This window comes from Hypanus sabinus, chromosome 3, assembly GCF_030144855.1.
Source record: "Hypanus sabinus isolate sHypSab1 chromosome 3, sHypSab1.hap1, whole genome shotgun sequence".
Lineage (NCBI taxonomy): Eukaryota > Metazoa > Chordata > Chondrichthyes > Myliobatiformes > Dasyatidae > Hypanus > Hypanus sabinus.
In genome coordinates, this window is record NC_082708.1 from 75,739,474 (window position 1) to 75,762,878 (window position 23,405).

Below are 23,405 nucleotides of genomic sequence, written 5' to 3' on the forward strand. Positions count from 1 at the left end.
CTCTCCAAAGAATAAAGCCCTAGCTCCCTTAATCTTTGATCATAATCCATACTCTCTAAACCAAGCAGCATCCTGGTAAATCTCCTCTGTACCCTTTCCAATGCTTCCACATCCTTCCTATAGTGAGGCGACCAGAACTGGACACAGTACTCCAAGAGTGCCCTAACTAGAGTTTTATAGAGCTGCATCATTACATCGCATCTCTTAAACTCTATCCCTCGATTTATGAAAGCTAACACCCCATAAGCTTTCCTAACTACCCTATCAACCTGTGAGGCAACTTTCAGGGATCTGTGCACATGTACCCCCAGATCCCTCTGCTCCTCCACACTACCAAGTATCCTGCCATTTACTTTGTACTCTACCTTGGAGTTTGTCTTTCTAAACTGTACCACCTCACACTTCTCCAGGTTGAACTCCATCTGCCTCTTCTCAGCCCACTTCTGCATCCTATCAATGTCTCCCTGCAATCTTCGACAATCCTCTGCACTATCTACACCACCACCAACCTTTGTGCCGTCTACAAACTTGCCAACCCATCCTTCTACCCCACATCCAGGCCATTAATAAAAATCACGAAAAGTAGAGGTCCCAGAACAGATCCTTGTGAGACACCACTAGTCACAACCCTCCAATCTGAATGTACTCCCTCCACCACAATCCTCTGCCTTTTGCAGGCAAGCCAATTCTGAATCCACCTGGCCTAACTTCCCTGGATCCCATGCCTTCTGACCTTCTGGATAAGCCTACCACGTGGAACCTTGTCAAATGCCTTACTAAAATCCATGATCACATCCACTGCACTACCCTCATCTATATGCCTGGTCACCTCCTCAAAGAACTCTATCAGGCTTGTTAGACATGATTTGTCCTTCACAAAGCCATGCTGACTGTCCCTGATCAGACCACGATTTTCTAAATGCCCATTGATCCTATCTCTAAGAATCTTTTCCAACAGCTTTCCCACCACAGACGTAAGGCTCACTGGTCTACAATTACCCGTCTATCCCTACTACCTTTTTTGAACAAGGGGACAACATTTGCCTCCCTCCAATCCTCTGGTACCATTCCCGTGGACAACGAGAACATAAAGATCCTAGCCAGAGGCTCAGTAATCTCTTCCCTCGCCTTGTGGAGCAGCCTGCGGAATATTCAGTCAGACCCCGGGGACTTGTCCGTCCTAATATATTTTAACAACTCCAACACCTCCTCTCCTTTAACATTAACATGCTCCAGAACATCAACCTCACTCACATTGTCCTCACCGTCATCAAGTCCCCTCTCATTGGTGAATACTGTAGAGAGGTATTCATTGGGGGCCTCGCTCATTTCCACAGCCTCCAGGCACATCTTTCCGCTTTTATCTCTAATCAGTCCTACCTTCACTCCTATCATCCTTTTGTTCTTCACGTAATTGAAGAATGCCTTGGGGTTTTCCTTTACCCTACTCACTAAGGCCTTCTCATGCCCCCTTCTTGCTCTTCTTAGCCCCTTCTTAAGGTCCTTTCTTGCTACCCTATATTCCTCAATAGACCCATCTGATCCTTGCTTCCTAAACCTCATGTATGCTGCCTTCTTCCACCTGACTAGATTTTCCACCTCACTTGTCACCCATGGTTCCTTCACCCTACCATTCTTTATCTTCCTCACCGGGACAAATTTATCCCTAACATCCTGCAAGAGATCCTTAAACATCAAGGGGATGTTTAAGATAGGTGGATAGGGGAATCAAAGGATATGGGGACAAGGCAGGAACCGGGTATTGATAGTAGATGATCAGCCATGATCTCAGAATGGCGGTGCAGGCTCGAAGGGCCGAATGGTCTACTTCAGCACCTATTGTCTACTGTCTATCAACAACACGTCCATAGTACATTTCCCTGCAAAAACATCATCCCAATTCACACCCACAAGTTCTAGCCTTATAGCCTCATAATATGCCCTTTCCCAATTAAAAATTTTCCTGTCCTCTCTGATTCTATCTTTTTCCATGATAATGCTAAAGGCCAGGGAGCGGTGATCACTGTCCCCCAGATGCTCACCCATTGACAGATCTGTGACCTGACCCAATTTGTTACCTAATACTAGATCTAGTATGGCATTCCCCCTAGTTGGTCTGTCAACATACCGTGACAGGAATCCATCCTGGACACACTTGACAAACTCTGCCCCATCCATACCCTTGGAACTAATCAAGTGCCAATCAATATTAGGAAAGTTAAAGTCACCCATGATAACAACCCTGTTATTTTTGCACCTTTCCAAAATCTGCTCCTCGGTTTCTCTGCTGCTACCAGGGACCTATAGAATACCCCAGGTAGAGGAACTGCTCCCTTCCTATTCCTGACTTCCAGCCATACTGACTCAAAAGAGGATCCTGCTACAATACCCACCCTTTCTGTAGCTGTAATAGTATCCCTGACCAGTAATGCCACCCCTCCTCCCCTTCCCCTCCCCCTAACCTTTTTAAAAGCACTGAAATCCAGGAATACTGAGAATCCATTCCTGCCCTGGTGCCAGCCAAGTCTCCATAATGGCCACTACATCATAATTCCATGTATGTATCCAAGCTCTCAGTTCATCACCTTTACTCCTGATGCTTCTTGCGTTGAAGTACACACATGTAACCCCTTGGGTCGCCTCAGGCTCGCTCAGCTCGTTTCGTCTAGGGGGAGCAGCCTTCGGCCCCGCCAAACTGGGTAATCAGCTGGTGTGGATGCTGTGTGATGTCCCCACCTCGCCCAAAAACAGACAGTACACCATATGCGATTAAATGAGTACAATTTATAAAGGTTACTATAACTAAGTGATTAATAACGATACAGTATATATGAAGAGAAAATTAAAGAAAAGGCGCCAAACTTATCAAAGTCCAAACCACTTCGTGCACAACCGTTGGAGCTCAATTACTGAAGTCTTCTGGCCACCATTCGATCCCCTCCGAACTCCTCGACTCTCCAAACTGCTCAGAACCCTCCGAGTGGTCAACCAAGCACATCTAGCTTCATCCCCCCCCCCCCCCTCAGAGAATCTCCCAGCCTCGGACCCCCCTTTGGGGTCCGATCCTCGCCCAGCTTAGAGCATTGCGTCCTCTCTCTCAACCCCCTCGCGCCGATCTGCCCAAAAGCCCGTCAACAAAAGCTTACAGACTCAGAAGAAAGAACATTAATCCCCATTTGGTTTACAAAGGAATACCATTCTCGTTATCAGTAAATTAGCATTCCTGCTAGTTAACAAAAGGAAACCCTTTCCCAACAGTAACAAAGAAAAAAAAAGAAACCCCCTTTACACACTTCCTCCACCAAATAAAAGTCATGTCCTCATGACTACTAAATAACTCGCCACCTTTCCTGCCAACACACCGTAACCCAAGCACAAACAGTGACATCTCCTCCCCACACAGTAACCCTCACGCCCTGTTCCTCAGGCGCTACTTAGGCCAACTATCTGGGAGTTCCCTAACCCTTCTGAGGGCTCCGTACCCCCTCACTTAAACCCTTCAGGCTCGGACACAACTGGGGATACCTTGGGCCCACTACCAACTCCTCTCTCAACCTCTCACTCATGCCCCACACTGCACACAGCTAACCCTCCCCGCTACACCTGACTCAATGGGAGAAGGGCCAAAGGTCTCTTCCTCAATCGAGGGAAAGTCAGCAAAAGGCAGCATGTACCACACATCCAGCACATCATCCATCGAATCTGTATTCTTCCTCATTCCTGTGATCGGTAGCTGCTGTTTGATCTTCTCCAAACGGAAACACGTGGCCTGCACTGCTCCCGCAGTCTCTTCAGCCTCCTGTTCAGTATTCACTGCACTTCTCTCCAGCTTTTTCTTCCTCATGACTTCTTCCAGATCAACTTTCAGGTTTTGCACTTCATTTGAACTGTCGATGGTCATCTTCAGGTTCCCTTCAAGCTTCCGTTTCTCTCTTCTGAGATTCGTCTGTAATTTCTTCACCTCTGCAAACTCTCCTCTCCGGGTTCTCAGTTTGCTATTACCCTCAGTCAGACAACTTTCTTCATTCTCTCCAACTTGTAAGTCTTCCGAATGGTTCCAGATCACTTTCTCCAGTCTCTCCGTCTTCATTTCAAACTTGATTCCGTAGAGACAGTCTCTCACGAGCTGCGACCTTCGCCAGCCCTGGCACGTGTCCTGAAAACACTTTAATTCGGTAGTTCTCAGCTGCTCCTGCAACGACCTCACTTCATATTCTCCTGAGGCAAATCCAAATACCAAGAGATCATCCACATACACCAAAACTCCAAACGCCTCCACATCCCCTATGGTCTTCCACCTGCCCCGCAGGAAGGTTGCAAGGGCTCCAGATATGCCCTGTGGCATCTTTTCGGACCCGAAGACTCCTAGGGAATTTATAACGGCCGTCTTCTCCTTGTTGGCCCCACTCATCGGGATCTGGCAATATCCACTCCTCAGATCCAGCACCTTAAACCACTTCACACCACTCAGACAGGCCATCGCCTCTCTGGCCCTCAGGGCCATATTCTGGTCACTGACAGTGCGCCTCTTCAACGCAATATAATCCATACACACGCTGCCTACATCTTCCATGGCTGTAGGGGCCAGTCGCCGCAACCTCTCTCTCTCCGAGGTATCTTCAGCAGTCAACTCCCCTCCCTTGTGGTATTTCACAGCGTCCACGAAGAGGGTCTCACCCTCAGATACTTCCCCCAGGCCGTACCACCACTGGCTCTTGTTTGAATTCGGTATCAGCCCAATGCTGCTACACACGTCCGCACAAGCAGCTCGAAACCCTGGGTGCATCAACAATGCCTCCAAACAGCGCTCACCCGCCTCCTCCGGGCAGGCTCCCAAGCGCACCAGCAGGATTTTGGTTCTCTCTAGAACAGAAACGCTGCCCGTCTCAACAGGGTCCGGACACATCAGCATTAACGATTCATGAACCTCAGTCTCCTCCACATTTGCCTCTAAGAACTCCATTTTCACTGACCAACAACCGTTGTCTGGATAATCACTGGCACTGGTACCCCGAATCTCCAGTGTCCTCAATGTTGTCAAGGGTAAATGCTTCCAATAACGGTTATGAAACAAACAGTACAACAACTTCACCGGCGCCCCGGTGCCGAGGATGGCTTTAACTTGACTTCCATCCATCCGTAACAACACCTGTGCGCATGGCCCCTCTAAGCCTTCAGGAATAGGGTCTGTTCCTTTCGGGAGTTCCTTGGTACATTGCTGGGAATGTGCTCCCCCAGAGACCCCAAGCCGTTCCCCCACTGGGCCACCTCTAAGTTTCCCGACACCTCTCGAATCAACGGAACAACTGATCCCCTTGACAGATCCCCTTGGCACCACAAGCAATTTATCTGCCCCCCTAGGCAAAAAGGGATACCCTAAAAACTTCCCACCAATCTCCTGCCACAGATATAATAAGCCCCCCAGCTGCGGCATTTGACTTCCAGTCGAACCACACGCGTTTTCCCACACTTTCCCAGAACTGGCAGCGGTCACTTCAAGGTAATTGCGCCTGACAGTTCTAACAAAGTCACCAGCCCGCCTACTCAAACTTTCAACCCGTCCCTGTCGCTTTTCCTCAGCCAAGCACTGCCACTCACCCAACAACTGAGGGGTCCGCTCCACCCACGCCTCCGCCCCTTTAGGGCTGGACATTATTCCAATAACCGGGCGGAGCTCACCACTGCTGAAACATCCCAACCTGTCATTCCTCAATCTCCAAACAGTACGGACAACCCATGGTCCCACCACCATTTCGTCAGCCAACAGCAACCACCCCACCCAACACACACACAGCGATAACCAGCAATCGCACACCCACAAAGGCACACCAGCTCTTCGCCGCAGACACAATTTAAAGAGGGTGATCACACAGCTTCCACAGAAATCAACCCCGGACGAGCACCCCACAATGTAACCCCTTGGGTCGCCTCAGGTTCGCTCAGCTCGTTTCATCTAGGGGGAGCAGCCTTCGGCCCCGCCAAACTGGGTAATCAGCTGGTGTGGATGCTGTGTGATGTCCCCGCCTCGCCCAAAAACAGACAGTACACCATATGCGATTAAATGAGTACAATTTATAAAGGTTACTATAACTAAGTGATTAATAACGATACAGTATACATGAAGAGAAAATTAAAGAAAAGGCGCCAAACTTATCAAAGTCCAAACCACTTCGTGCAGAACCGTTGGAGCTCAATTACTGAAGTCTTCTGGCCACCATTCGATCCCCTCCGAACTCCTCGACTCTCCAAACAGTTCAGGACCCTCCGAGTGGTCAACCAAGCACATCTAGCTTCATCCCCCCCCCCCTCGGAGAATCTCCCGGCCTCGGACCCCAAAGGGGGGTCTGATCCTCGCCCAGCTTAGAGCATTGCGTCCTCTCTCTCGACCCCCTCGCGCCGATCTGCCCAAAAGCCCGTCAACAAAAGCTTACAGACTCAGAAGAAAGAACATTAATCCCCATTTGGTTTACAAAGGAATACCATTCTCGTTATCAGTAAATTAGCATTCCTGCTAGTTAACAAAAGGAAACCCTTTCCCAACAGTAACAAAGAAAAAAAAAGAAACCCCCTTTACACACACTTTAGCCCTTCTACCTTATTACCTTTACACCCTTTATTCTGCTTCTCTTTCCTCAAAGCCTCTCTATATGTTAGATCTGGCTTTACTCCATGCACTTCTTTCACTGCTCTATCGCTCCGGGTCCCATCAACCTTGCAAATTAGTTTAAACCCTCCCAAACCATGCTAACAAACCTACCCGCAAGGATATTGCTCCCACTCGAGTTCAGTGCAACCCATCCAATCTGTACAGGTCCCACCTTCCCCAGAAGAGATCCCAATGATCCAAAAATCTAAAACCCTGCCCCTTGCACCAACTCCTCAGCCATGCATTCAATTGCCATCTCCTCCAGTTCTTACTATCACTATCACGTAGCACTGGCAGCAATCCTGAGAATGCCACCCTTGAGGTCCTGTTCTTCAGCCTTCTGCCTAGTTCCCCAAACTCACACTTCAGGACCTTATCCCTCTTCCTGTATATGTCGTTGGTACCAACATGTATCACGACTTCTGGTTGCTTTCCCTCTCGTACCAGGATGTCATGCACCAGGTCAGAGACATCCCAGACTCTGGCACCCAGGAGACAACAAACCATGCGGGTTTCCCTCTCACGTCCACAAAATCTCCTGTCTGCTCCCCTGACTATAGAGTCTCCAATTATTCCAATGATGACAGCTCTCCTCTTCTCTGTCCCATCCTTCTGCATCACAGGGTCAGATTCAGTGCCAGAGGCCCTGCCACCGTGGCTCACACCTGGTTGGTCGTCCTCACCAACAGCATCCAGGACGGGGTAAACTTATTATTCAGGGGAATGGCTACACGGGTGCTCTGCACTATCTGTCTACTCACCTTCGCTTTCCCCCCTGTGACTGTCACCCAATGACCTGTTTCCGGCAGCTTAGGTGTGACTCCCTCCCTGTAGCTCTCATCTATGACTGCCTCATTCTCACTTATGAGTCAAAGGTCCTCCAGTTGCTGCTCCAGATTCCTCACACGGTCTTCCAGATCGCCCAGCCGCAAGCACTTCTGGCAGATGTGTCTCTGCGGGAGAGGGGAGCTCCCCCAGGCCTGCCACATCTCACAGGAGAGGAACATCACCATCTCAGGAGGCACTATAAAGACTAACTGGGAACAAATTCATCCTCTGCCTCTTCTTGTCGAAGCCTCTCGAGTCAAAGCCTCAAATCTCCACTCATTCACTGGCCGCTTTCCACAGTAGCATTATTTATGCTTGTTGATGAAGCATAAACAAGAGAAAATCTGCAGATGAAAGAAATCCAAGCTCAGCAGGCCAGGCAGCATCTATGGAATACTGTAGTCGATGTTTCGGGCCTTTGGCAGGACTGGAGAGTTAAAAGGTGGGGGGAGGGGAGGGAGAAACACAAGACTCCAAGAGCTGAGCGCGTTGCTTGATTAAGCATTCTTGGTTGTTTACATAATTCCAGTTACGTGCGGGATACGTCATCGCGTCGTGACGTCACACGTGCGTGTCTCGTTAAAGGGAAAACGAACACTCAGCGCCACTGTGTTTTTCTTTGGGTTAGTTTTGAAGTTACAAAACATAACAATGGGGTTATAGGCTTGAAGCGCCAATTAGCCGACTCTTACGCCTGTTGTAAAATCAAGAAATAAATCCGATGAAAGGATTTTCGACCTGAACCTTGTTTCTTTTTCCACAAATGCCGAGTTTTTTTCTAGCATTCTCTGTTTTTTTATGCTTCCTTATAGTGTATACAGATGCAATGCAACGCCTCTTACTCATTTCCTTTGCCATTGTGCCAAATAAGTACTAATTTGCATTAGAACGCGCAAACCTTACCGTCGGCCGTGCTCAGTGCGCAGACTCCCGTACGCCGGCCGCGCTCAGTGCGCAGACTCCCGTATGCCGGCCGCGCTCAGTGCGCAGACTCTCGTCCACCGGCCGCGCTCAGTGCGCAGACTCCCATACACCGACCATTTAAGTGCGCAGACTCTCCCACGTCCAGCAACGGCATAACTACGGCCGTTGCTATGGAAGCCGCGTCTCCAGTTGTTAACATGGCGAGGCCGAGGTTCGCTCGGAGAACTCTTCGAGTGCTAATCTATTCCCCGCAGAGTTTTAGCATTGATGGCCTGTGAGGAAGTGGGTTGTAAGTGCGAATCTCCGCGGCACCTAGTCCGAACTGAGCGTTGTCCAGAATGGTGTTAGTATTGCGGCGGTGTCCCGGGAACTCGCGGGTCCTTTTGGAGAGCTCTGCCCGCCGGTGACAGACTGAGGTGGAGGGAAACTTCAGACGCGGCTGTAGCCATTCTCAGGATGCAGATGCAACGAACAGCTTCTTACTCGTATCCTTTTGTTATAGACCCGAACATAATTTCCCCGGGCAATTTCTTTGTGTTGCTCAGGAAATATTGATAACTCGTAACCCGAGATAATTCATTCGATCACTTCATCTACAATCAATCCATGAAATCGTTTTTAATGCATATTATGTTAAAAAGAAAATCAACACGAAGTTGTCACTGTGGGTATGACAGAAAATTGTGCTGTACTTTGAACCATTTTGGGCCGAGAGATATTACGGCCAAATTTACATACAGACTAATTAACTCAAGTCTAAATATAAATCTAACAAATTCCGCTTTACTATTTGTTCTAACAGTGGGTTATCACACCTTTTTAATGAATAACACATATTTAACTTTCAGAGTTTGCAAATTGAAATAGAAAACAGTCCCGAAAGTTCTAGTAATGAATTTTAATTGTTTGGTTGATGCTCTTTTTATATATTCTATACGTGGCCATACAGTTAGAACATAAAGCTTGAAGTTTCTTTTTTCTCAAAACCCAGAAGTAAACTGGATTTTCAAAGATCATTTTTAGCTCTTTTCTTTCTGTCTCTTTCACCAATCAACTTCCTAGCTCTTTGCTTCTTTCCCCCCCCCCCAGTTTCACCTATTGCCTCTCAACTCCCCCACCTTTCAAATCTACTCCTCAGCTTTTTATCTCCAGTCCTGCCGAAGGGTTTCAGCCCAAAACGTAAATTGTACTTTTTTGCATAGACGCTGCCTGGCCTGCTGAGTACCCTGGCATTGTACGTGTGTTGCTCGGATTTCAAGCAACCACAGATTTTTTTGTTTTTACTCTAGATAGTCCATCACTCTGAAGTATACAGAAGGATGGGAGTGACTGTGTTGATTAGTCTACAACTTTGAGATCTTGACCATCAAAGGATCTTTTGTTTAGGTGGCCAAGGACTTTTCTTGGTACTACGGAGATAAATTGGTTTTGATTTGGCTGAGAGGTGACACCAGATATTCCAATTTCACCTTGTGTTATGGTCCCATTTTTAGGAGTGAGTAGTGCCACATAGTAGGGTAATTTACTGGAGGACTTTTACTTTGTAGATGTTTAAATATTTATCTCATATGTCTCAGGATGAATGCAGTGACTTGGTCCTGAGGTGACCAAGTTTCATATACATTTGAAGATTTGTTCCATTCCATTAGGAAATGTGTTGGAATTTAAGTAATATTTCAGTGAAATTGATAAGAGGTTTGAACAACAGCTCTGCATCTCAGAGAGCCACCTCTTGCAGCTATTACAACCATTTGTCTTCTGGAAAAGCTTCTATTAGCTTTGCCAACATTATGGAGCAAGATTTGTTTATTCCTCCTTGCAAAATTGCTCAGGCTGTGCCAGGTTTGTTGGGGAGCAGTGGTGGAGATCAGTTCTGAGGTCTTGCCAAAGATTTTCTATCAGATTAAAGTCAGTACTTTGACTGAACCACTTAAATCAATTTTCTTAATTTGAAGCCACTCCATGGTTGCTCTGGCAGTGTGCTTTGGGTTGTTACCCTGCTGAAAGATGTACTTGCTCCCCATTTTAAGCCTTCTGGTAGAGGCCAGCAGGTTTTTATCTGGAATCTCTCTGTATTTAGCAGCCTTCATCTTTCCATCAATACTGACCAGATTTCCAGACCCTGCTGCTGAAAAGCATCCCCATGGCATGAAGCTACCTCCACCATACTTTACTGTAGGGATGGTGTTACTTGATTGATGCACAGTATTAGATTTACACCACACAAAAGGCTTCGTGTCGAGGCCAAAAAGTTCCATTTTAGTCTCGTGTGCCACTTTAAGCATGAGACCTTCTTCTACATCTTTACAGTATCTTCTAAGTGATACTTTGCGAAGTCTTTATGGACAAGGATATGCTTTTTAGCCAGTGCTTCTTCCTAGCCACTCTATCATAAATACCCTTTCTGTGCAAAGCCTCAGAGATTGTGGAGCCATGCACTGCATCTCCAGTTGCAGGCATTGACCTCTGCTGCTCACTCAGAATGACTGTTGGCATCCCAGTGGCCTCTCTTACAAGTGCCATTCTCCTCCAGCAACCAAGTTTAAAGAGGTAGCATAAACTAGGCAGTGTGGCTGTGGTTTCATATTTTTCCACTTTTTTAATGATGGTTTGCACTGAGATCCGAAGTATGTTTAGTACAGAAGAGATGGTCTTGTAACCTTGTGTTTCTCTATTATCATTTCTTTGTCTTCATTTTGATTCACTCTGTTGAGAATGTACAAGACTGTTGAACCTTACAAAGTGTGGTGAACTACATATACCTGTCTGGACACGCCCCCCCCCCCCCCCCCCCCCCCGCTGACTGCTCCTGTGGCTCCTCCCACTGACCCCGGTATAAAGGCGATTGGAGACACTGCCCCGCTCTCTGTCTCCAGGATGCAGTGTGGTGGTCAATTGCTGCTTGTTCTTTCTTCCAGCCAATAAAAGCCGATATCTCGCCTCACGTCTCAGAGAGTTACTGATGGTGCATCACAAAGAGAGGGGGGTATTTATTTTTATGAATTAATTGAAAATAGGCAATCCATCAGTTATTCTACATCAACAAATTGGGTGAGATGGTAAGGTAATATACAATATTGCACCTGAGGAAAGTTAGCACAGTAATTACAAAAGGGATGAATACTTTTACAGCCTCACAATTTTGGTTTTTAATTCTTAGCAAATAATTGACAGATTTTGGAATTTTTCTTTTGATTTGACATGATGCACAATGTTTTGCAGATGAGCTCAAATATCCTACTTCAATATAATTTAAATTTAGAAAATGACACAGTAAAATGAGAAAATAGTTGTGGAGGCCGAATACTCTTTCAAGGCACTGTATATAGGACCTGAACTTTGCATTTAAATTAATTTTAAAAAGCCCTACAAAGCACATGCAAGGATATATTTGGAGGAATAGAAACAACAGAAAAATAAATAGAAATTGAGGAAAATAAACAACATATTTTTCCACTTTTTCAATGATGGGTAGCACTAAGATCTGAAGTATGTTTAGTGCAGATGAGATGGTCTCTTACCCTTCCTCAGATTTGTGCTTCTCTAAGAAAATAAAGATTTTGTTGAAAAATTAATTAACAAAGACCAGAGTTTATAAATAACAAGAAGTTGTCATTTCTGGGGTTACCTGCAGAATAACTGATGGAATATACAGTGCATTGCAGATAAAATAAAGAAATTCATTCTCTTACCTCTGGAGTCATAAAACTAATGTAAATATAAGGATAAACAGAATGATAGTTGCCCACAAATTTGTTTAATGAATGGCATTATTGGGTATGAGTTTGAATTAGGTGAATCTTTAAGCAAACTATTTTGCAAAAGAGCTTCTGTAGTCAAAGGTCTGCCACAAATCTTACAGAAAGCATTGTCCAGAATTGTTTTAAAATTAATTACAATACAATTCAATGTGAATAATATAGAAAGGATTCTGTCCTCGTTGAAGGCCTGAGGTATACAGCATCCACTGTAGACCTATTGTGGCAGTAGGCAAATTGCAGTGGGTCCAGATCCTTGCTTAGGCAGCAATTACTACTGGCCGTGATCAACCTCTCAAAGCACTTCATCACAGTAGATGTGAGTGCAACTGGGCAATAGTTGCAAAAGCAGCTTACCCTGCTCTTCTTGGGCACCAGTGTGATTGATGCACTTTTGAAGCAGGTGAAAAACTCTGACTGCAGTAGTGAGAGATTGAAATGTCTTTGAACTATCCAGCAAGTTGGTAGGTGTATGTTTTCAATGACCTACTAAGTACACCATTGGGGCCTGATGACTTGCGAGGATTCAACCTTTTGAAAGATATTCTGACACTGTCCTCTGTGATTGACATCACATGGTTGCCTGATGGTGTAGGGATTCTATGTGAAGCATCACAGCCATTTATGATGTTAGGTCTACCTTGTTAGAAGTAATGGCCTGCAAACCCTGGCAGGGCTGATGTGCCTCTAACTTCACTTGGAATTGCTGTTTTGCTCTTAAGATAGCCTGGACACATAGGTTGTACCTAGACTTATTGTAGAGTTCTGGATCACCAGTCTTGAACCCTACAGATCTAGCCCTTAGCATACTGTGAATTTCAGTTCATCAAGTGGCTCTTGGTTTGGGTATGCCCGATACATTCTCATAGGCACGTACTCATCCACACAGGTCTTGATAAAGCTGGTGACAATTGTTGCATATTCAGTCAGATCTGAAGGTGTCCTTGAATATTGTCCAGTCTGCAGAGATGTTTGTGCTTCCAGATTTTGGGCTTCTGAATTATTGTAGGGACCACAGGTATTTCCTCGACTTTCACAATTGCTTCCATTATTGGATTTTGTCATTCATGCTACTGCTTTATTCTGACATTCATAGGAGCTTAAGAGAGTTTATTTTGCAATCAGATAGGAATATGTTTCAACAATCCAAGATTTCATGATTTTCCCAGTACCAAGACTGCTAGTTGCTACTTGAGCATTGGACACAGTTTCCAAACTTTGCTAACTTAAATTTATGATGGAGGATATCATCCTCTGGATTAATTAAAGCTGCGGAAAGTAAAATAACTTACAATTACCCAATACATACTGTACATGATTTAAGAATTAAAACCACATTTCAACAAAGGAAAAATTAAGGCTTGGTGAAGTTTCTCACTCCAACCACCCCATCCACCCACCTTCCCTCTCACTTGGTTTCACCTATCACCACCAATTTGTACTCCTTCCCCTCCCCCACCTTCTTATTCTGGCTTTTTCCCCCTTCCTTTCCCGTCTTGATGAAGGGTCTTGGCCTGAAAGCGATTATTTATTCCACACCATAGATGCTGTCTGATCTTCTGAGTTCAGCATTTTGTGTGTGTTGCAGTAAAGGCTTGAATGTTTATTAAAGTTTATGTTTTGCATTCATTGATTAAGAAGTGACAGCCAACAATGGACTGTTTGAATGAGGAACGGCAGTTTCCAACCAGAGAATCATCCTGAGTTTATATGCAAATTATTATCCTTCTATGTAAAGATCGATGTTCTTGATCTATGATGATTACAGTAAATTTTAAATGTTCTGCACAGGAAGGAGATCAAGAAATACTGTCGAATCATTTTGTGCAATATATGTTCCATTAGCCCCAACAAGTGTGGATGTTATAGCAGTGTCGATCTGCAAGGGGAGCATGCACTAAGGTCAGACTCGAACAGTTATTTTTACATTATTGATAGAGCCCCTAAGGATGAAGCTTTCCTTTACTCAGACTCATGTCAATGAACATTAAGAAAAAGCATAAATATCCACAGCTCAGTCCCAGTATCTGGGGAAGCGCGATGGTGTAGTGCAGGGGTCAGCAACCTTTACCACTGAAAGAGCCACTTGGACCCGTTTCCCACAGAAAAGAAAACACTGGGAGCCGCAAAACCCGTTTGACATTTAAAATGAAATAACACTGCATACAACGTTTTTTTTGCCTTTATGCTATGTATAAACAAACTATAATGTGTTGCATTTATGAAATTGATGAACTCCTGCAGAGAAAACGAAATTACATTTCTGCATGCAACAAAAACATTTTGAACTCCGAAAAAAAGACGTTGGGTTGAAAGTTACTTTTAAGTAAAATATTCAATGTCTATTTGAGTCCTTCTTGTATTTATGAAAAACGCCGAACTTAAATTTTCCGCCAGCAGCAAACCAAAAATAACGTCAGCCAGCTGTCATCCTGAAAAATGAAAGGACTATTTCACTGAACAATGAAAAAATATGAATATGAGTAAAATAATAGGCAATTAAAATATTTATCATACTTGGTTAATGGGATTTCTGCTCCTGGACCTCAGCGCACAGCGTCTGCACATCAGGGCTGTATGATGTCACCTTCATCTTTACACAGGATCGCAAGCTGTCATCTGTGAGGTTTTCAATATCACTCCATTTGTGTTTCTGAGCAAGAACGGCCTTCTGACGGGCAACATCTTCAAGGTCTGCTGTCAAGCGTCTAAACTTGGACACCCATATGTCTTTGTCGGCTATGTCGGCCAGTTCCATCTCAAGATCAGGTTGACTCACACCTGCCAATGCAGTCGTATTCAGTAGGGAAGGATCGATGCTTAAGGGAGTGACCGGGAAGGATAATGTGTTTTTTTCCTCTCTGAACTCACAGAAGCGTTTCCCAAACGATGTTTGCATTGCGATGATTGCAGAATGTAAATACTCCGAAATTATCATGTCGTGACCTTGTTTGAACTCTCTCAAATTGGGGAAGTGAGACAAAGTGCCTTTCTGTAAATCTCTGGCAAGCACTGTCAACTTGCGCTCGAATGCCAAAACATCCTCCAACATGTGCAGGGCTGTACGTCCTTTCCCCTGAAGAGCTGTGTTCAGCGTGTTCAGGTGCGCTGTCATGTCTACCATGAAGTGTAGCTTTTCCAGCCACTCTGGCTGTTCCAGCTCAGGAAAGGTGAGCCCTTTGCTGCCCAGGAAAGTTTTCACTTCTTCCAGACACGCGACAAAGCGTTTCAGCACCTTCCGTCTGGACAGCCAGCGATAAAAACACGTTGTAGCGGTGTCAGTAAACTGCAGTCAAAGATAGCTTTATTCGAACTAAACAGCCTTGCTTTTCAGCTTCCCTCAACCCAGCCCCCATGGACGCAGATGCTGCAAAAGACGCGTACTCACAAACCCCCGTAGGCTATCTCCCTTAGCCGGAATGCTGGCTAATTGTGAGCCGTTTTATGATGTGGCAGGAAATGTGTCGCTACACTTAGGTTGTACAAGATCACCATAATTACATTTCAAAAGCTAACAAACTAACATAAAATACATTTTAATTAAATACTGACCAATTATTTCCCAAAGCCACAGGGAGCCGCAGCACAGAGGTGAAAGAGCCACAAATGGCTCGGGAGCCGCAGGTTGCCGACCCCCGGTGTAGTGGTTAGCACAGCGATCTGGGTTCAATTCCCACTGCTCCTTGTAGAAGTTGGTATATTCTCCCCATGACCGTGTGGGATTCCTCTGGGTGCTCCGGTTTGCTCCCACAGTTCAACGATGTACCGGTTAGTAGGCTAATTGGTCAATGTAAGTTCTCCTGAGATTGGGCTAATGTTAAAATTGGGGGATTGCTGGGCAGTGTGGCTCAAAGTTCTGGAAGGGCCTATTCCACACTGTAGCTTAATAAATAAATAAACAAATGTCTCAATTTAAATTGTGGTAAATATTCATTATATTAGTAGAAGCATACAAATAAGAAAATTGTTCAAGACACAACAATGCATTAAATGAACTTTAATGCTAAGATGACCATGGTTGTGCATTTAATTGTGCTTGCAGAGTTAAAAAAGTTTATCTATTACTTGACAACTTTTAAATAAATGAAATAAATCAACTTTTCTACGCCAATTTAAAAAAAACCAGATTCAATCAGAAATTTGCAGAAGTCAAATCCCTAAGGGTATTTCATACAGTTAGATGAAGAAACAAAGCATTAAGAGATTTGGAAGCAATGCAAGCATATGAGATTGACTTCTATTCATATAGATCATAAGAACCCACCCAGGCTTGTTTCAGTGTTTTAAATCTCAGATACAGTATTGATGAGGGAAATTAAATGAATGTTTTTGAAATAAATTTCAAAAAATTAATGATGAAGTAATGAGGCTTTATTTTGTTATTAAAGGGAATGTGTTAACCGCAAATTAGACAAAAGACAGAAAATGGGCAGGAAATTAATGGCCTTTCCGGGTAGCTCATAGATAACTCATCTATAATGTAATTTTATTGGATGTTTGACCACTAACACTCAAAGGTGTTTCAATGGGAAAAGGTTTGTATTTATCAGCATCGTGAAAGGTTGAGATTGTCCCAATGTAGCATTTTTTTACCTCTTTAGGTGATACCCAATATGGTTTGGGGGCAAATTATAGCATTCACTTAGCACACCACAAAATGGGTCAAATCTAGTTTCTAAATTATGAAGTATTGTTGGAAAGGAATCAGAAGGAAAATAAAATTGGTCAGATGAGGAAAGGGGTTGGAGAAAGGCAGAATATTATTTAGATACTGTGGATGGTATGACTGTGGTCCCAAACGGGTAACTGCTGCTCACACACCAGTGCTTCTTGTGACAAGGTAATAGGAAATAGGCTCTAGGACTTTCAGTGGAAAGGTGGTTATGCCATAAAGAAATTAAATAATTCAGATAAGGTAGAAATTGGGGAGGATTGGAGAATTTAAGATAAGAAATCTGTTTTGTAAAAGGTAGGGACAGCATTGCAGATAGTATCTAGTTTTCAATACCAGCAAAGAAGTGCTTAGGAATAGGATAGCAGGTGATTAAAAGATGCATTGGAAAATTAACGATCTTTTTTGTGTTGCTTTAGCAAGGGGAATGTAAAATCGGTTTAGTAAGACAAAGCTGAAAGCAAAATTTGGAAGAGGGGAAGGCTCAAGGTTAAGAATCAAGAGTGTTAAATGATAAAGAGGTGGCGTGAAAGATTAGAATCAGGCTTATTATTTTTGACTTGTACGTTGTGAATTTATTTTGCAGAAGGACATAAATTTACTACAAGTTACAATAATAAATAGTGCAAAGAAAGAAATTATGAGATAGTGTTCATGGGTTGATTTGGAGCAGGAGTTATTGATTCAGGAAGCTGTCCTCAGTAATGTTTTTTTTAAAGACCTGTTTGACTAGCAGCAATAAGAGAATAGCTCAAAGCTAGAAACCATGATTTCCAAAAAGACAAAGAATCGAAGTAAGCATACTGGTTTGGACAGAAAGGGAAAATTAATATTTTGGGATGGATTATTGTATCTCTTGTGAAATAGCCTATTTAAAGAACTTTTACATCTACACTGAAATTAAACATTGCTAGAACCAGAAAAAAAATGTAACCATGAGACAAGATTGAAAAATTGCACAAGCTGGGGATTTCTTTCTGTGGAACTGAGGATGAGATCGGACTCAAATGAGATGTATAAGATTATAATGGGATTGAACATCGTGAGCAGGCAAATCCAGTTTCTCTTAGTAAAGGGGTAAAAAAAAATTATACTAATTGGTAGAAGGACTGGAGAAAAGGTGAGGACAATATTTTCCCCCAAGGGTGGTAGGAATCCAGTACTCACATCTAAAAAGGTGGTGGATGCAAATACCTGTATTACTTTTAAAAAGTCATTGATTGTTTACTTGGAGCTGTGATCTGCAGCATTCTAGATCAAGTGCTGAAAGCTGAAAATTAGCTGGGAACAATTTTTAATCAGTATGCTATCCTTCTGTGCTGTAATTTTTTAATGATTAGATTACTAATGTGAAAACAGTTTCTTTTTCTTCTCTACTGTAGCAGTAAAATTGCTCTCGGTCCTATTGCAAATGTTAACTAAAGATTTTTAAACAAAATCTGACAATATAGACCTAACAATTATAATTAAGCAGTAGTAAAGCTAAATAAGTTTGAGGTTTTTTTGTAGCTTTTAAGTTAATATATATGATACTACAATTCTACAGTTGTTGGAATAAACTGGGGTCATTAAATATCGGGAAGATATATTGCATTTGCCATGTATGTGGGTGTCAGTGTGCACATTGATCTGGTGATAAATAGTCATGTGCACTTATTTTGTTTTTCTGTAATGTTGAACAATTTAGTATATGAAACAGTGTGTAATTAAGAAAATTAGAAACAAATAGGTATTTAAAGGACCTCTTTAAAACAAATTGGGTGTAAAGTTGTACATTTGACAAATAGTATTCTATACCATGGGTTGAATACATTCATTAATTCAAATTGGAATACATATGTCAACATAAAAAATTATTACTTTTTTCCTATGTTTGCCATGTTGTTATTTCTACATTTATTCTTGACTCTTGCCCTTTTAGAAATATAAAAACACACCTGGAGCCAGAGTGGAATGAAGAACAGCAAAGATTATTGGAAGTACAAAAAACAAATAGGGCTAAAGTTCATAAATTTAGTTTGCAAACAATCCGCAGGCAGAAGTAAGTACAATATGTCAGACTTGGAGTTGTGGAGTAAATGATGTTTCATACCCACGAAGTAAAGCTCGAGATTCTTTGCTTTCCAACTGACACTGGAATTTGCCATTGTTCATTTAACATTTTCTAATGCTGTGGCAATGAATTCTATATTCGCCACCCTCTGGCTAAAGAAGTAACCCCTCATCGCCATTCTAAATAGATGTCCCTCATTCTGAGGCTGTGCCCTCTGGTCCTAGACACTCCTATTCTAGGAAATGAGTACATGCACGGAGCCATCAAACACTCCTCATATGATAACACTTACATTCCTGGGATTATTCCCATGAACTTCCTCTAAACCCTCTCTGATGCCATGACATCTTTTCTTAGTTAAGAGGCCCAAAATGATTCTCAATACTTCAAGTACAATCAATGCCTTATAAAGCCTCAGCATTATATGTTTGCTTTTGTATTTTGGTCCTCTCGAAATGAATGCTAACATTGCATTTGCCTTCCTTATCATTGCAAGTTAACCTTTAAGGAATCCTACACAAGGACTGTCAAGTCCCTCTGTATTTTCAATTTTTTAATTTTCCCGCCATTTAGAAAATAGTCCATGCCTTTATTCCTTATGCCAAAGTGCATGACCATGCACTTTTCTACATTATATTCATCTGGCACTTCTTTACCTATTCCCCCAATCTGTCTAAGTCCTTCCGCAGACACCGTGCTTCCTCAATGCTACCTGGCCCTCAACTTATCTTTGTATCATCTGCAAACTTGGCCACAAAGCTATCAATTCCTTCATCCTTATCATTGACATACAATGTGAAAAGAAGCAATCACAACACCAACACCTGCAGCACACCACCTGTCACCAGAAACCAATCAGAAAAGACTCCCTTTGTTCCCATTCATTGCCTCCTGCCAATCAGTTAATGCTCTATCCATGCTAGTATCTTTCCTGTAATACCAAGGGCTCTAAACTTCTTAAGCAATCTCATGTGTGCCACCTTGTAAAAAGCTCGATGAAAATCCAAATAAACAACACCCACTGATTCTCCTTTGTCTATCCTGTCTGTTATTTCTTCACATAATTCCAACAGATTTGTTATGCACAATTTCCATTTTAGAAAACCATGATGACTTTGGCCTATTTTATTATGTGCCTCCAAGTCCTCCAAAAACCTCATCCTTAATAATAGACTCCAACTTATATCCCCCATAATCTCTCCAGCATTATTTTCCAGCAGTCAGATATCTACTGTCATCCTCTTTTACTCTTTATATATCTAAAAAACCTTATCGTATCCTCTTTTATGTTATTGGTTAGTGTACTTTTAGATTTAATCTTTTCTCTTTTTATGGCTTTTTAGTTGCCTTCTGTTGGTTTTTAAAAGCTTCCCAATCCTCTAACTTCCTACTAATTTTTGCTGTATTATATGTCTTCTCTTTTCCTTTTATGCTGTCTTTGACTCCCCTATTATAGGAAACATCCTCTCCACATCTGCTCCTCAGTTGCCTCATCCTTCTTTTAGAATACTTCTTCATCTTTGGGATGTATCTTTCCTGTGCCTTCCAAATTTCCCCAATAAACTTCAGCCACTGGTGACCTATTGTCATCCCTGCTAGTGTCCCCTTCCAATCAACTTTGGCCAGCTCCTCTCTCATGCTTCTGTAATTTCCTTTACTCCACTGTAATAATGATATATTCAATTTTACCTACTCCTTCTCAAACTGCAGGGTGAATGCTATCATATTATGATCACTGCCTCCTAAGTGTTCCCTTACCTTAAGCTTCCTGATCAAATCTGGGTCATTACATAACACCCAATCCAGAATTGCCATTCCCCTTGTGGGCTCAACCACAAGCTGCTCTAAAAACCCATCATGCATGCATTCTACAAATTCCCTCTCTTGGGATCCAGCTCCAACCACATTTTCCCAATCTACCTCAATATTGAAATCTCCCATGATTATTGCAACATTGCTCCTTTTACATGCCTTTTCTATCTCCTGTTGTAATTTTTCTATCTCCTGTAGCTCATATCATGGCTACTCTTCAAAGGCCTGTATATGATTCCCACCAGAGTCTTTTTACCCTTGCAGTTTCTTAACTCTACCCACAAGGATTCTACATCCTCTAATTCTATGTCAGCTCCTTCTAAAGATTTTAGTTAATTTTTTACCAATAGAGCCATTGTAATGTTTTTTTATGTCAAAACATTAAATTCATTCAAGGAAAATATGGGAATCCAGGAATGCGGGTCTGGCTTTGCCTTTACTTTAAACGAGGCTCATACATATCACGTGGTAGCGTGATGACATATGCAATTAATGAATTTATACATATAACCCTTAATGAATTTTTAAATGAACAAGAATTCTTAATACAACACTTCTCCCTGCTTAGCTATAAACTTTAATTCAATAGAGAATGCATCTCAACTACATATACAGCATGCTATATAATACAACTACATCCGCAGCATAGTGAATTTTAAATTGTCCCACTCAGGCTTAAAGATTTCTTACTCTTGTGGGATAACGTCTTTCCTGACAACGGGAATCAGTCTGCTTGGCAGGTGAGACTTGTGGATGTGAAACTATCTCAGGTTCTGGGGCCTCTTCTGTGGTGACTGTAAGAGTTGATACTCAGACTGTATGAAATGGTCTGACAGCTCGAGACACCTTTCTTCTTTTCCCTCTCTGGATCTACTTTGATCCCTTTATTTTTCTTTCTTATATTCCTCCTCTCTTTCACACCTTTCTCATTCACATCCTTTCTCTCCATCTCTTCACTCCTTTTTCTAATTTGTGCATTTTGATTTTGGGACGGTTCATTTAGTTCATTGGAGTATTCTCTTATTAATCCTTTGATTGCTTCCCTTAGATATGATCTCCTCTTAATTGCTTCATCTACAGCATCATGACAAATCCTCCATTTTTGTATCTCCATTGACTCCTTTCTTTTTGGCCTTCCATTCACACAGCCGGGCTTTCATCTTTGCATCTACTTTTACAAGCAGCTTTTTGTCACACACTTAAAGTTCATGTCATAACTTTAATGCACACAGAGTAGATTCTGGTTCTTCATACTCCTATAAGCTGAATGCTTGCAACTTTACTGAAGCTCCTTGAACTCTCTTCCAGCTTAAAACTAACCCACATTTCACAAGTCACTGCCTGATTAACATATCAGAAGTTCTTCAAATATGTTGCCTACAAAAATTGTAGTCGGACCACTGATTTCGTCAATTTCATAGTTCCTCTGAGCAGCATGGTCCTTCCTCATTCCAACATACTTTCCAACCAGAGACATGAAGGTTGGCACCAACACCTGTTTGTTCTCTGTTGGGCAATGGTTCCTGGTGTTTGGCATGGAAACATTAGTGGCGTCATCCAGTACATTTCTTAATTTGCTTTCAGTTGGCTTCATTACAGGGAATGTGGCTTGCAAGCAGTGGATGGATCTCCAATCAAGTTGTAGTTTTCTCAGCCAATCACACCCCCACAGTGCTGGCCCTTCTGTTTTTACCACATACAAGCTCAATGTGGCTTGTTGGGTGTTGTATTTCAATCTTATAGCTGTCATTCCCACAAGAGTTATCTTTTCTCCAGGATAACTTCCTAGTTGGATTTCTGAAGGCTTCAGTTTAATATCTTTGAAATGTCTCTCAAACTCATTTTGTGGAATGACTGAAAAAGCTGATCCAATGTCCAATGCTATTTTAATTAATTTGCCATTCACTTCTGCTGTGAGCCATATTGCTTGTCTAATGTTAATTTTTACATTGCTAATCCTGTGTCACTCTCATCGTTATCAGATTTTTCATCAACCGTGTGTAGATTAGTGCTCTTTTTGAAACTGCAACTTGACTTTTTAGCATATTTTCTACCCTGCGAAGCCCATAGAACATTACAGCACAGAAACTGGCCTTTTGGCCCTTCTTGGCTGTGCCAAATCTTTTTTTTTTTGCCTCGTCCCACTGACCTGCACCCGGCCCATATCCCTCCATACACCTCTCATCCATGTACCTGTCCAAGTTTTTCTTAAATGTTAAAAGTGAGCCTGCATTTACCATTTCATCTGGCAGCTCATTCCACACTCCTAACGCTCTCTGTGTGAAGAAGCCCTCCCCTCAATGTTCCCTTTAAACTTTTCTCCCTTCACCCTTAACCCATGTCCTCTGGTTTTTTTCTCCCCTAGCCTCAGTGGAAAAAGCCTGCTTGCATTCACTCTATCTATACCCATCAAAATTTTATATACCTCTATCAAGTCTCCTCTCATCCTTCTATGCTCCAGGGAATAAAGTCCTAACCTATTCAACCTTTCTCTGTAACTCAGTTTCTCAAGTCCTGGCAACATCCTTCTCTGTACTCTTCTCTGTACCTTCTCTGTACTCTTTCAACCTTATTAATATCCTTCCTGTAATTCAGTGACCAAAACTGCACACAATACTCCAAATTTGGCCTCATCAAAGCCTTATACAACCTCACCATAACATTCTGACTCTTATACTCAATACTTTGATTTATAAAGGCCAATGTACCAAA

General features: G+C 42.7%; 2 protein-coding genes across 14 annotated transcripts in view; one reads left to right on the forward strand and one right to left on the reverse strand.

Annotated features, from left to right (window-relative positions):
* Positions 1 to 2,764: 2,764 nt before the first annotated feature.
* LOC132391460 (uncharacterized) lies at positions 2,765 to 8,417 on the reverse strand. The gene is made up of 2 exons (XM_059964696.1): positions 8,378 to 8,417; positions 2,765 to 7,818 (listed from the first exon to the last, which is right to left on the reverse strand). The coding sequence occupies exon 2, from the start codon at positions 5,750 to 5,752 to the stop codon at positions 3,563 to 3,565; it is 2,190 nt and encodes a 729-aa protein (XP_059820679.1). The 5' UTR covers positions 5,753 to 7,818; positions 8,378 to 8,417; the 3' UTR covers positions 2,765 to 3,562.
* Positions 8,418 to 8,577: 160 nt separating this feature from the next.
* Positions 8,578 to 23,405, forward strand: part of cep126 (centrosomal protein 126) — a 102,557-nt gene continuing 87,729 nt past the window's right edge. For all 13 annotated transcript variants that reach the window (XR_009511214.1, XR_009511218.1, XR_009511219.1 and 10 more), the window contains exons 1-2: positions 8,578 to 8,883; positions 18,750 to 18,869. Coding sequence is in view for 7 of the 13 variants with exons in the window: in XM_059964698.1 (XP_059820681.1) it covers positions 8,855 to 8,883; positions 18,750 to 18,869 (149 nt within the window). In the remaining 6 variants the exon portion in view is untranslated. The remainder of the gene's footprint in view (positions 8,884 to 18,749; positions 18,870 to 23,405) is intronic.

Bases quoted from the DNA above. Each gene is read 5' to 3' on its own strand.
- LOC132391460 (XM_059964696.1), bottom strand. From the start codon at position 5,752: ATGGTGGTGGGACCATGGGTTGTCCGTACTGTTTGGAGATTGAGGAAT.